The following is a 15,197-nucleotide window of genomic DNA, read 5'->3' on the forward strand; positions in this document are numbered from 1 at the left end:
AGACTCCGCAGACCAGCAACCAGACCTGCTTTGTTAAATCTGAATATTTAACAGCTTTGAAGGAGAAACACATCACGTCTTGCATATAACCATTTCATTTGTGCTTCTATGAACTGGTTTATACCGCTAAATACACAGCAGCTAAGAGAGCTTCTTTAGTGGTGCTTAACAGTATTCAAACCCTTTATACATCTGTCTACTTAAAACCTTACTGATGCTTACTAACATATATAACATCTGCATTTCTGTGACCATTAAATCTCGCATTTAATAATGACTTTAGACATTTATCAGAAGGATCAAGGAGAAAAAATTCTAATTTCTAAATCAAAAATGTAAAAAATATACTACACAAGCTTTAGATGTAGGTAATCTTAAAATATTGATGCGGGATCTAAGAGACTTGACTTTCACCTCCATGCGGGGGTTTGCTCTTAGATGTGAGAATGACAAAGCCAAAGCCCTCTGTGTCCTTGCGGTGGAGCGTGATGTCAAAAGACTCGTGGTCCAGAGCGCTGGGCATCGGTAGGCGAGGTAGCTTGGGAGAACCATTCACCAGCACTGGAGCCATTTCCTGAGCCTCCTCCTCTGTGGCGTCTGATGTGGAAAGAATACAGATGCCTATGTATTTGTATTTGCTACAATTGTGTGCGTTTGTGTGTTTCAGTGTGTATTTTCCACAGGGCTTTTACAGAGCAGTTTAAGGTTTCTGTGCATTCTCAGGTGAGAAATATGCCAATAAAAGTAATAAAGTGGTGTCTTGTATTTACATATTACATATTCAGTCACAGTGGAGCTGTTGAAAGCTATGAGTTTTTAAGTTGTCCTCTTCTCTTTGGTCAGCTTAACCAGCTTTGAGCTCAAGCTAACTACTGATATCGTCATCTATTTTTAGTAGATACGTCTATATTTAACAATCAAACTGCTATTGTTCCTGTCAAAATATAAAATGCATCACTTCCTCTGAGTCAAGTTTTTTTTCTCAGGAAAGCCCCGTGAGACACTGGGTGTTCAGGGTAACAAAATTTTCACGATCTGGATACACTCTCAGCTGGAACAGTGTTATTTTTACAGAGAGACAGCTAAACATAGAGATGTTCTCGTTGTTACTCACCTCTGTAGATGACCTTTCTGCGTACAGTCAACATAACTTGACCATTACGGGCAGCGTTAGTCATTAGATCCAACACCTGCTTGTGCGAGCGACCTTTAACCATCACACCATCGATGCCAATGAGCTCGTCTCCTGCTCTCAGGCGACCATCCTTCTCTGCAGCTCCGTTGGGCACAATGGCCCCAATGTACACCTGGGGAAAGACATTCTGATAGAGGGTTAGTATAGAACTGCCCATTTGAAAAATAGTAATCATTTTTGGCGTTCCATATCAATAGCCCTCTTTATGGTATAGTCTTTTCTTAATGAAAATAAAAATGCTTTAAATATGCATACAAGTGTGTTATATATACTTACTGGCTGTTGTGGACCTTCTCCTCCCAGAACACGGAAGCCAAAGCCTGTTTCAATGTCTCTCTTTAGAAAAACATCTATGTCTTTGGTGTGAGGCTCTGCGGATGAGTAACACCCCATCACTATTATGTAGGAGATCAAGGTTTCAAACTCAACACAACATAAGGTTATAAAAAACTTATGAGAGCAAGCGATGTTGGTCTACACTTACGTCTGCTCTCCAGCAGGGCTTTGGACTTCAGGTACATCTCTGTGGCATCCCGTTTGGGGGAGTCGGCGGAGCGCAGGGTGCTCGTGTTGGAGTGGTAAGGCAATGCCTGGGGAGCTGAGTCAGTGATACCGTCCAAAGTCTCTGTGCTGGCTGTCAATTCCTGTCTCTGAAAAGAAACACATGTCACCAACACGACACATGGCTTCAACGTACAATTACAATTTTAATTTTAGATTTTCATTAGATCACACATCCTTTGGTAGTCACCTATGAAGGACATCACACATTTATTGATAGTCTCTGCAGCTCATTATCCCAGAAAAATGGCTGAGCATCTAATGGTGATAGATTACCAAAAGCAATAAAGGTCAAGTCACTGGCTCTCTTTTTTTTTATATAACATAGAATCTTCTCACTTTACATTCCTCCTATTGTTTTGAGGGCTAGGCAATGGGATTTGAATGTAATATAAAATTCACGGGAAAAACTAAAAGATTTCCCTGTGGCTGTGACAGGCCTATTCAGGCGGAAAGGGCAACTTCTTTATCTAAAACTGTTGTATTAATAATAAGTCCATATCTAAAGAGGCTCATCCATGCTTCATTACCATTGCAATCCCCTGACAATAGCCCTAAGAATACAAACACTGAAAGGAAGTAATTAAGACCGTTTTTCAGAGCAAACAAAAGGAGGCGCCCAGAAACATAATCAATATTCAAATTTATTGCTATCATTTAATTCGATGCAACAGAAGCTTACTGGTTAAGCTGAAGGACAAAAAGCTTTGAAATTAAATTGAGGGATGAGTCCCCAAGGGGCAACAATAGTGAGGAAATAGGAAAAGATATGTTTTTACTCACAGGCTTTAGACTCTTCACAGGGGATGTTTGACCTATGGAGAGACACAGACAGACAACAGAAATATGCTAAGAATGCAGATGTGATTTGGAACAACAACCACCAGCACCGAGCCACTGTCCACCAGATGGCACTGTTTCTCTAACTGAGGCAAACCAGCAGTGAGCATAAAAATAAACCAGTGAGCTATAAACTCATGAGGTGTACTCACTGAAGAATGATCCATTAGGGAATATACATTCATGTGCGATTAAAGATACATATAGAATATGCAGGAAGTACATGTGCTGGAGTGCTGACTGCATGGTGCAAGCCCAATGAAGGGCTATGGAAGTGAGTGAGAGCATTAGACACTCATGCATATAATTCAATGACCGATAATTCTCTTCCCTCTCTCTCTGTACAGTACACCCACACATTCCATCTCAAGCGCTCAGATTGTTCCCTACAGATCATCTCTTACAGCCCCCTCTTTGCCTCCCCTCCCCTCAACTCCTCGCATTAACTGGATTAACAAACACTCCTCTGGAGCCTACAGCCCTGTGGGGCCAGACCAACACTTGGCCTGATGAGGGGTTAATGGAGCCTGATGTAAAAGGGGAGACACAGCGGCATCTTTCTGCTTCACTGCGAAATTCCCAATCCGACATCAGAGTCAACAAAGGCATGAAATCGGACAAGTGAATATGTCACACACCTGAAACACACCCACCCACAACACTCTCCCTGCCATCCTCTCTCTAAGGTCTGCTCCTCTTGTGTTCAGTGATGCCCACCGCTCTAACACAGGGATCCTCTTCAAAGCCAAAGGCCATTGTCTAATGAGGGTTAAAACTGGCATTAGCTCTTCATTTGGGAAGGCTGACCGAGGCTTTGACTGTGAGGTCAGGCAGTGCGTCAGTGGGATGGTACATGGTGATGGTGGCACAGCAGTGAGGGTGACTAGTGAGGGTGTTTTGGAAGAGGAGAGGGGAGGGTTGGGACGCGGCTACAGGGAAGAGGCCCCTGGGGACCTCCTTCGCTCTATGGCCATTTAGCCATGGATCTTTAAGGGGCCATGGATATAGAGGCATGCAGAAATCCCCAGCGCTCTACTGATGATCAAAGCCAATCCGGAGTTCATCGACTTGCGCACTGAATCCCTGGGGCGACTGGAGATGGATGTAGGAGGCATTTGAAGGGTGCCTACCCTCCTCCCTCTCTCCCTTGGAATCAAGCACATCCCCACACTTATGTAATTTCTGCTCTCAGACTTGTAACAGGCTGCATTATACCTCAATGGGAGTCGTCATAAACAGAGGCAGGTTCGCTGGAGGCACACAAGAGGAGAAAGTTTGCATTTCTAAAGAAGCTGGATCTGATGGCAAGGAATAGGGCTCTGACAGATCAAATCTGATCATCATTTTGCAACAGCTATGGAAGTGCAGGTGAATCTATTTGGCTAAAAAAAGGGCAGCAGTCTCTACTGTGGTGACCTTATACACACCGCAGACACAGTGGCATCACCCAGGCTTCTACAGAACAACAGTGTGTAGTCAGTCAATGCCGCCCCCCATCATCCAGCCACAACACCACCTCACCTCCTGTCAGTATCAGCACTCTGACCTCATCTCCCATGGGCACTGTTGAAGTTGTATTGACAGCAACAGCAAATTACGTCACACACAAGAGAGCATAACAGCATGAGAACAAATTATTGGCTACAATGATAGGGGGAGGAGACACAGATAGAGAAAAAACAACAGGGATATACAACCATCCAGTTTGCCAGTTAAACAGATAGAGACAGACAAGATGACAAGCAGATAGAGAGACCAATAACAAGATAATGAGATAGATCACAGACATACACATGCATTGTTCCAGTCTCTCACCTCCTCGCAGCACGAGCACATTGACCTCACTTCCCACTGGTAAGTCTTTAAGGATGTCCACCACTTGAGCATGGCTCAGAGTTTGGACATTTTGCCTGTTGATCTCCTTAATGACATCTCCTTTCTGCAGGCCACGGCACCACTGGGCATCCAGGATCATCTTCACCTTCTGGCCCAGCGGACAGTCGGCGATGGCAAACCCGAATCCTCCCGGCCCCTTCACCAGTGGCACGCTCACCAGCTCCGGCTGTAGCATCCCCCCAGTCACCTCTCCCCGCTCCCCCTGCCTCCCGTTGGGCATGGCTGCCACAACAGGCCGGCCGCTGGCATCTGTGGTGACATAGTGGAGCTCCTGAGAGGAGCCATGGAGGACGTCACCTTTCACAAGCAGCGGCTGTCCGTTAATGAGGGGCACAGCTGTCACCACCTCTCCACCATGTAGGGCCTGCTGGGGCTGGGCAGCTGTTGGAGGAGGAGGAGGCGGGAGGGGGTCATCGCTGTCTAGATCCACATCTGGTGGAAGCGGGTAGCCACGGCAAAGAACCATGTCCACATACTGGTTGATGGGAATGGACTGGAACATCTGCACCACCTCTGGATGGGTCTTCCCCAGCACACACATCCCGTTAATCTCAACAATCACATCACCTGGAACAGAGGGAGAAAAGAAAGCCAGTGACATGATCAGTTTCTCCTCTGGTATTTAATCGAGACATCACAACTCTAGATGTCTCTGGAAAGCTCTTATTCCTCCCTTTGTCAGATGAATCTTACCTCTAAAATGTCCCTTTCCTCTTCACTGCTCTCTCATATTTTCGTTCTGGCAGCTCCCTGTACCTCTTCCCTTTCTCTTCAGTCTACCATTTACTCTTACTTTTCTCCTGTCCCTCCTTCACTCACTCCATTGTTGAGCAGACCTGAACAGCACTCTCTGCCATAACTACAACTATGGGTGTAGATGTCTGTCATATTGTACCATTGTAACCATCACACCCACGCACATACACACAAACACACACACAGCTCACAGTTGTTGGTTTGTGTAGACAGCCGCAAGGTAATGGAAAAATCAGAAACTTAACAACAAAGATGTTAGATGGCTTCACACCCACAATAATCAGACTCTCTGCTATAAAACAACCCCCCTGACAGAGCTAGAGTTGTTGTTATTGCCTTGTTGAACTTATGGGACAGCATTAGGTTAAGTGAACACCACAGAGGTAAAATTAACACCTCCAGGTGCATTATAGTTGGTACAAGTTAGCTGCAAAAGAATTTTCTTTAATATCACAGAAATTAGCAGTTATAAACTCATAGATCTTCCTGCCAGGTAAATAAGATTTTAATGTTTATTTGAACAGGAACACCATTTCTATTTTGTCCTTTTCTGTGAGAGTGCATTTTGCAGAAATTTTTGCTCACCAGACGCCATCTTGTTGTCGTGGGCAGCAGGGCCGTCGCTGAGCACATTTTTCACCTGCAGAAACTCATCTGTGCGGTCACCTCCGATGATGGTGAATCCGAAGCCCTGGGAGCTCTTCTTCAGCGCCGTGTGGTACATCTCCCCCTTTAGCTGGCTGGGGTCCGCTGTAAAGCCAGACGCACCTCCCTTACCTGTGCACAAAGTGTACAGGTAACGTGAGCACACGTGTGGAAAATAGTCGTGTGTGTGAAGTGTCTCTCGAGAGGGAGGTGTAGAGCCTGAGTGAATGACAAGCTTTGTCAAACACAAGTGAATTCTCCAAACAGTGCTCGAACATCAAATGCAGCAACAGTGATTAATGAATTCATATCCTTCTTGAAAGGCAGCAAAATCCATCCCTGTCTGTATTGAAAGTCAATTATACGCATTATGTGCTGAGGATCAACAGAGTAATTAGTCATTTCTAATTAACAGGAATGATGAACATACATACCTAAACTAGATAAACCCATCAAGAGAGACCTTATTGTACAACCCTACTGAGAGAGGAGCACAAACAGACAGATAAAATGATATAAAATGTTAGCTGTAGATGCTAATTTACTCGCTGCCTCCCATTGCAAAACTGTAGAGCAGAGCATTGATATAACATCTCTGACAGTGTCCAATTTAGCAAGATGTCCTCTCTTATTCCTTCCCTACTGCAGTCAGTGACTCAGAAAAAAAGAGGTTTGTCAGTGTAGACTTTTTATAACTTGAGTGAGGAACAACTTAAGGTCAATGGCAACATCAATATGGACGAGGAGCATACGCAATACACTAGATAACCCAGCAGCAGGGTCACACTGCATTAAACTGAGCAGCTTCCCTATCTGGCATTACTGTGGTATCAGCACTTTAGATCATAGACATACCATTTTTTCCTTGCTGCACGATGGTCCCTGGCCTCAACTGCCTTATAGCTTTGACTCAAAAACAGTAAAACTGCAGCCAGCCACACGACAAATGGTGCACACTGGGTTGTATATTGAGAGACTGTGATGTGGCAGAATCATATCTGAAACTGAAATCGTCAACAATAAATGATATTGATCATGAGGAGTGCCCAAGAGTGCTCATTGTGTTTAAAGGAATATGATAAAACACTGAATGAAGATTAACTGCATTCATTTTTAAAACATTAATTTCTACATTAATTTCTACAACGCCCATGTTCATCACAATAGAAGATGCTGATTCACTTTAATACACTATTCTTGTTAGAAGGATTAATTATTGGTTGGTTTTGGTCTATTAATGACATCTGTTGACCATATGAAAAATATAAAATATCACCTGTCTTATCCTTTGAGGTAAGTGGTTCAACATAGTGTAAAAGCGTAAAAGCATATGTCAAAACTGCCCTTTATGTGACAACTGAGATGTGCTGCAAAAATTGGATTTTAGAGGACTGCACCAAAGTATGTGTATACCTCACCTGAAAACGATTACTGTGCATATGTAAATTTAAAGCTGCATATCTTCTCCCAGTTCTTCCTCTTTATCTCCTTCTGGTGCACATGGTGAAGGGACAGCGACTTCCAACCACAATGAGCCCATTTCCATATCTACTGCTCAAGTTCACAACAGCAGCTTTCTAGTTTGGCTGGGAAACCTAACAACTGCACATTTTCCCTCTCATTTCCTTCAGTTTTATGGACACTCGATAACTTTTGGAGGCATGTGTGAGGAATTTAAATGTAGTCACTCTCATGCTATCAAATTGTTCACCAGTCATAAACATCCACTGCAAACCTAAACGGCTATGGGTGTGTGTAACTTATCACAGCCAGCGTGGACTCCAGATGTCCACACTGTTGCATGGATCAAGCAAAGCTCATTTACATAATCACATTCAAATTGCTTGATAAACTCAACATGGAATTTTTTTTTCTTTCCCCCCAGTGAATGCTGAAATAACCATTTGACTGCATGTTTGTGTGTGAAGAAACAGACAGAGGTAATGGAGAGAGAAAGAGAAAGAAACAGAGGGAGGAAGTGAGTGTGGCGTGTGCCAGCCTCTACTTGTGTGGGAGAGTCCAAGGAAGGTCTCTGTGCCAATGTTTGTGGGCAGACTTTGAAAGCCAGAGGCAGACAAAACCATCAGATCCACCGCATCAAACAGCCATGGCTTTTGATTTCTCATGTGTGCGTTGTAAAGCTCCAGTGACATTATTCAGCATAATTGGGAAGACATCTTCCTTACTACATTAGTGGAACAACAGTAGCTGCTGTTCTCAAGAATGCACCTTGAACCACAGAATTAAATGACTGGCGTTATAAGGCCAAGAGTTGACTATCAGGGGAAAGTACTAAGTATACAATGTGGGCAACTAAATTAGAACAAAGCAGGAAATGAACACAAAGTCTGGTATGTTAGATGGATGATAAACACCGCAAAATATCTTCTGCACCTGAAAATTATTAATATTCAGCCGTTCAATAACACTCCATGAAATAAAAATGACACTAGGAAAAATGCTGAAAAACATTATTTTGAAATAAACTTATGTCAAGTACATCTGTTGTTGTGAAAATAAGAGCGATGAAATGACATTTTATAGATATTATTAAGTACATAATATATGTATTCACATGTCTTATTTAAGTAAATGTATGTCTTATTTATGTTAAAATAGCTCTTATCTAATTTCCATGATATAAAACTTCCTGGGAATCTCATATCTTGGAAAACTGTTAAAGTCAGAATCGTTGCCTGAGGTGTAACGGTTGACTGATGCTTTGGTTTCATCATAGCAACCGTCTGACAGCTCACTAGGTTGTGTAATCAGTAATCAGGGGGCGATATGGCGGTTTCCTCAGTCCCCACACACCTGAGCAGAGAGATGTCTGATTATGCTTGGCCTCTCTGACATGCTGTTCCACCAGCTGTTGCCACATGCACCTCTAAAAGCCGTCCTCCTCCCCTGCGTTCCTTCTCTCCCTCCCTGAATCCCTGCCAGCGCTAGCCTGTCTATCTCTGCCGCAGCAGCACTGTAATCTATTATACATCCATTGTAATGAAAACATACTTAATTCATAATGTTTATTGTGGGTGAAAAATGGCTTGTCAACCTACAGAGCAGACCATTACAGGAGAGCTGACAAAAATGTGTTATATGAGCAAACCAGGGGAAGAAAAGACTCATTTTGACCATCTATTATTGTTTGAGGCTACTTGAAGGTTGACATGTTCAGCTGACCTCGCATAAAACGATGACGTTCCCATGTTGCTTTCTATTCCCAGAAAACATATTTATCACAACACACACCGACTGAGGTGAAAGGGTTGGCCTCTACACAAAACGTAAGCCAAAGTAATTAAACTAAATTTTAGACAGTTAGCTGATGTTCATGTCCAGAGTGAGTTACAATGAGAACAAAAATAGAAGGAGCTCTGTGGAAATGTTACATGACTCCAACAAAGCCAAAACTACTCCTATTGTTCTTGAATATCATACATAATAGGGAAATAATAGAAGTACTAGGGCAATTAATAAGAGCACAATAAGAGAGGAATTAGCCTAGAAAGAGCAGTGGAAAGTGTTAAAGCAGCAACAAAAAGTGTCATCATTTTAGATGACTTCACTCTTACTGGAATTTTTTGTTTTTACCCAGACAGATGATGACAGTGCAAGTCAGAAAGCTGGTGGAAGTAATTATATTTATACATGTATATGCATGTCTTATAAACCTGAGGGAGATGTCAAAACTCACAAGAAAGGTTGCAATATTGTAATATTTTTTAAGGTCACTGTCCCAGTCTGTTACAGTAGCAGTGTGGCGGTTACAACTGTCCATGTGTGCAAAATCTAATTCTCTGTGTCCTTTATTTAACTTCTCTGTATTTATGGCACACTAGAAGCTTTTTTTTCCTTCTAACAATCCAAATGGAGAGGAAGTTGAAGAGGGGAACATGTTCTGCAGTGCCGTCGTTACCTTGGGAAGGTGCTGCTGCAGCTTGTTGGATCGCAGCTGTCTCCTGGCTCAGCTTCTTCTTTGCCTCCAGGACTGGGTTCTCAAACTGGGTTTTCTGGTTGATGTGGCTGCAAATTAAACAGATTTTACATGCTTTCACTCTGTCATCATGGGTTATTTAGAGTAGATTGATATCAGTTTGATCTGTTTAAAAGTGTACAACACACAATAAAATGTGCAAAAAATGATCTGAATACTTTCTGAAGCCACTATATATATATGTACACACCCACACCTCTCACTTATTGAGCTTACTGCACCATTTTTCTGCAATTAATTATGTATGCATCTTCCCTATAAAGCAACCATTATTTTCTAATATAGGGACACTATAGTGGCACCACTATAAACACAGCACACATACACTAAAGGCTGGCTCACCTCCTCTTTATGTGGGGAAACTACTATGGCTTTTAGCCATTTAATATTGTAGGAAATGAACCCCCCCAACTGCCAGCAACATCCTGTTCCTGTACAACAAGGTAAACCGCCTGTTGTCCCTCTGGCATACAAACCACAGCCATTGTTTCATAGTGAGCTCATTTCAAGTTAAAACACTGGCAGCTACAAGCTCCATCTATATGCCATTGACTCTCCTTGTCTGAACTGTGCGAGTTTCTCCCTCATGTCACTTCTACCTAGGAGGGATCCTTCTGCAGTCTGAGCAATAAAACAACGCGAGCGTTCCCATTTTCTTTTCATCACAACAGATTGCTACCTCTTCTTCCAGCCCCCACTTTCCTCCCTCTATGCATCCTAGTTGAAAATCTCCCCACTTCTCTCCACTGCTGCTACGATGGCTGTGTTTCACTGATTTCCTGCTGGGGTGGCGAGCACAAAAACACATTTTACATGCACACAAATATAAAAACCATATACAGAGATGTATACACAAACTCACATTCTATACACACGCTTACTTACACAAACACTGGCAGAACACAGCGAGAGCTCAATCAGCGTTGTGTTCACATACAGGTCACTGCAATGTTACCCGCAGAGTTTCATTTTGCCACCCACTGATAAACAATGGGAAAATCCTGATCAGAATCTTAAATTGTTCCCCAGGTAAATGCTTCCTCTCTGTATGTTACATAACTCAGAGCATCCTCCCTCGAGATGAACAAAATAAGCTGTGTGCTACATCCATTTGTTTATTTTTAGACAGTATTGATTTATGCCGGTCCACTGCTAATGTACACTAAGCAGTGTATTATGCACTTGTGCTGTGATGCCTCTGGTAAAATCCGCTTGTGTGCTGTGTGCATCTCTAAGTAATAAGTGTGGTAAAACAATTTACACTGTTTGTGATGAGGGCGACTGGAGTGGTTGGACATAACAGTTATCAATAAATCAATAAAAACTTACTCGACATAGTATGTGCCGTACTGCGGATCATCAATTTCCTCCCAGCCGTAAGGTAACTCTACAAAAGAAGTGTTACATTGTGTTGTGAAACAATGCAAATAGGGAGTGCATACAAAGATAACAAGAGGGAAGAGAGAAGAGGAAGAGCAGGCACAATATTTAGCAGACAATCATCTGGGAGTTGTAACCCATTCAACATGGTGGTGAGATACAGCAGCAGTTACCGGTGTATTTTTCTCCGTGACTGGGACGTTTAGCATTGGGAAGTTGACATGAAAATAGCCTACAATAATTTTGTGAACATTTCTGTGGTTTCAACAAGTGGGCCGGCTGGAATTTCTGATGTACGTCATGCCCTGATGAACATATCAGACGGAGGGAGAGAAAAGAGCTCTTCACGCAAGAGAGAGCTTTGGAGTTGCTTTTCAGATGCAACACACCAACTAGCTTTCTGTCCGCCTGTAAAAATCCATTAAAACCAGGCTGGAAGGGTTCCACTCTTTCAGCTGTGGCCACTCACTGTTTCTTTCTGCACTTAGGCACACATTAGCATCCCGGGGATACAAAGGCAAGTCTGGAATTCCTTAAAGTAGACCCCGCCACTAGATTTCAGAAAAATTAGGCCACTTGACTGTGATGTTTAGGGTTACTCTAAGGTGACACATTATTTTCAAAGAGAAGTTACATATTTTACCTTAGCTGGTTATGTGATTAATTGTGTGAAAATGTGTGAAGTGATGGATCATCTTATGCATGGCACATACATTATAGGTATGCCCTTGAGTAAATACATGTGCAGCACTTAAAGGGATGACTGTATGCTTGAGTAGACGAGCTGAGTAGTGCAGTCTGCATACCTCCATCCTCACACTTCTCAGGGGGCTTCGCCTTCTTTGCCAAGCGGGGGTCCAACCATGTAGTCGTCTTGGTATTGTGACTGTGGGGCATAAAGGGCAGCCAGGAAATATCAACAATAAATACCTGTGCCTGCATGTGCCAGCAGAGAAACTGCTGCTTAACCACGAGTAGCCAACCAAAGGATGTGCCATAACAGAAAAACAGCAACTGTAATGTGTAATATGCTCTCGTGTACAAGGGTTACAGGACTCATCAACAAACATCTGATCCTTTGGTTTGTGTTCAGCTGTCACATTACCGTGTTTATGGGTAGGTGGCCTTTTCAGAGGGGAGAAAAAAACCCTCTGAATGTGAAACATGACAAACTTGTTTATCCTCAAATGCGTTAAACAACTGGGGTGTGTAATCAGGAGGAAAATCACAATGGTCTTCTGATATCTTCAGAGACAAGTGGCTTAGAGCCAAATATGAATAAAACACACAGGCTTGCAAGGACGCACACGCGCATGCATGTATGTACACCCACTCATAAATAAACCTCTGAGAGATTTGTTTACTCGACTGTTCTAAAATCAAAGTATTGATTGGTTTACAGAAAGAGCTTAACATGTCTTTATAAAGACCTGAGATTTTAAAGCTGTGTTGTAAAGAAAACAAGTGAAATAACTGTGGCAGTCAGTGGGAATAAAGCTGAGTATTTATACTTTCCTGAAGCTCTAAGCTTTATTTATGCTATCAAAGTGGGGCCTAGAAATATTTTGTCAGACCCTTGTCAGTCAAATCTGTTATCATGGAAGGATGAGAGTGTGTAAACTGTACCCAGTTCATTCTTTCTTTCCCTTTTTTCTGAACATGCTGTTGCTGTTGCGCTGCTACTTTTTTAAATCACTGATGAGAAATGACTTGCAGATCACAAACCCATCATTACACAGTCAGGATCAAACCTAACCCTTCTGATTAGATACTGATTTGATACTGACAGAAACATGTATCTGTGTTTCATTATGCATAAAGAAGATAACAGTAAATACAATGCTGTATGACACTGGATATACAAATATCTCTTTCATTTTTAATATTACATCTTTGCATACCCCACTGCAGTTGTAAGGTGACATAATTAACATAAGTAACAACACTCAAATTGTCATTTGCCCTATATTTCAACACTTGTCATCCAGGGTACAACACCTGATCCAACTAAAGCCATAGCTAATGTCTGTGGCTTCCTATTGCTGTTTGTGTTGTGTTAAGACTCCAGGCCCACTGATTCATACTGACTGTAAATCTTTAACAACACAAATATATAGTTTCATTTATACAGTAATCATTTATACAAATAATTTCCTTTTCCTTTGCAAATTACTGTATAGCTTTACTGTAGGGTGATCTGCATTTGTTGGGGACTATTTCCATCTGCAGATTAATACACGTATGTTGCACTAATGAGTATTTATAGCAGCAGGCCAGGTTATGTGGGACTGACATGCTCACGGTAATGAACATCCAGGGCAATGTTGTGTCTCACTGATGTGTTTTTAATAGTTTTTGACTGCACAGACAATTCATCTGTGTTTTTCTAATGTCAAAAACACATATTTTATGATATTGATGGCGTTTGTTGACAGTAATGAAAAATATAAAATGTTGTCAGATTAAGTGTCCCTGTCCCTGAATGTATAATTTCATCAATCTACCTACAGTTTAAACTCCATAGACTTAGTATACATGGCATTACTATTACTATATTATTTCTACAGTAAAATGTGTATGGGAGAGCTGAATGTGTTTGTAAATTCAGATTCAGTGAAATGTTTGCACTAAAATGCAAAATGTCATCAGTGATCATTTTCATCACCAGCTAATCCACTGATTAATTTTTTGATTGCTTGTTTAATCACTAAAATGTCAGAGAATTAAATACATGCCCATCGCACATTCCCAAAGCACAAAAGCATCGTCTTTCAATTGCTCATTTTGCCTGTACAATGTCAAAACACCCAGACTGACTCAGTTCATAATAATATACAGAAAAGATCCTCATAGTGGAAGAGGATGTAACATACAAACGTGGTGTTTTTGTTTGATAAATTATTTAAGATACAGTAATTGCTTGCTAAAAATGCTGATGGATTTCAGTTGATACTCATCAATTAGTCACTTGACAAACTGTCTTAGCACTAATTGGTCACATGACCTGTGGGTTGCGTCCTTCACTTACTCTATGAAGTAGACCATGCCGGTCTCAGTGTAAGCCATCTCCCAGTTAAGGGGCAGGGGCTCCAGGCTGTCATCACGAGGAAGCGAACTCCACATGCGGAAGTCCATGGAGCTACTGGACTGGGTATAGCTGGGCACGGCTTTCCTCCAGTCTGCCCTCTCTTTGTGCTCTGGAGAGAGGAGTGGAAGCATGGATTAAAAGTGGAACAACAGGGAGAAAACAGAGCAGACAGAGCGGAAGGTTAGCCTGCAGGAGCACCTCTGCCCTTCTGTTTTCCTGCCTGCTGCAAGGAGTGGAGGGAGGGCTGATGTCACTCATAGAATTTGCATGTGAGTGATGGTGTGCATGTCTTTGCCAAAGGGCTGTTTTGCATTTGCATGTGCACACAGTGTTAACGCTTAGGCCTATGTGTATATGTGTGCTTTCCCTGTGGGCTGCAATGATAGAGGCAGGGATTCATATTAGAAAGGGCCATTTGAACCCTGAGGCGGTTTCTGTATGATAATATTTTACTGCTGCTTTTCACATATATTGCAGACACTCCCCTTTAATGAGAAACTGCTCTACAACGAACATGAAACATACAACAAAAGCCCTCCTAATTCACTTAGCACTTCATGCCTCCCTTCAGAAGATGGTTATAAAGGGATGAAACACAAGTGCTTTTTATCCTTTTCTTTTTATGTGAACCTCCTTACAACAGAGGATAATGCCAAAAGATGTCATGCACACCACAAAAAGGCATTTCTGGGGGGATGCATTTCCCAAAGATCATTCCACCTGCATTTTAGATTGAGTGCAAAATTGCTAAAATTTCACCTGCAGAGCTGCTTAGCAGCAGCATAAACATGTTGGTTACCTTCTAAAACACTTTCTTCTTTTGCCTCTCTAATCAAAAA

The 15,197-nt window shown here is 42.1% G+C and overlaps 1 protein-coding gene across 4 annotated transcripts in view; it reads right to left on the reverse strand.

The window, feature by feature from the left end:
- LOC108888074 (membrane-associated guanylate kinase, WW and PDZ domain-containing protein 3) overlaps nucleotides 1–15,197 on the reverse strand; it is a 120,531-nt gene that overhangs the window by 9,069 nt on the left and 96,265 nt on the right. For 2 of the 4 annotated variants that reach the window (XM_018683869.1, XM_018683871.2), the window contains exons 5-15: nucleotides 14,299–14,467; nucleotides 12,077–12,156; nucleotides 11,220–11,277; nucleotides 9,813–9,919; nucleotides 5,834–6,025; nucleotides 4,412–5,059; nucleotides 2,540–2,571; nucleotides 1,680–1,845; nucleotides 1,472–1,566; nucleotides 1,115–1,322; nucleotides 415–597 (exon numbers count right to left, since the gene is read on the reverse strand). In XM_018683869.1, coding sequence (XP_018539385.1) covers nucleotides 415–597; nucleotides 1,115–1,322; nucleotides 1,472–1,566; nucleotides 1,680–1,845; nucleotides 2,540–2,571; nucleotides 4,412–5,059; nucleotides 5,834–6,025; nucleotides 9,813–9,919; nucleotides 11,220–11,277; nucleotides 12,077–12,156; nucleotides 14,299–14,467 — 1,938 coding nt within the window. Of the gene's footprint in view, nucleotides 1–414; nucleotides 598–1,114; nucleotides 1,323–1,471; nucleotides 1,591–1,679; nucleotides 1,846–2,539; nucleotides 2,572–4,411; nucleotides 5,060–5,833; nucleotides 6,026–9,812; nucleotides 9,920–11,219; nucleotides 11,278–12,076; nucleotides 12,157–14,298; nucleotides 14,468–15,197 lie in introns of all 4 variants that reach the window. The other 2 variants (XM_018683868.1, XM_018683870.2) reach the window with 1 other exon arrangement.

The sequence above is a fragment of the Lates calcarifer genome, linkage group LG12 (genome assembly GCF_001640805.2).
Source record: "Lates calcarifer isolate ASB-BC8 linkage group LG12, TLL_Latcal_v3, whole genome shotgun sequence".
Taxonomy (NCBI): Eukaryota; Metazoa; Chordata; class Actinopteri; family Centropomidae; genus Lates; species Lates calcarifer.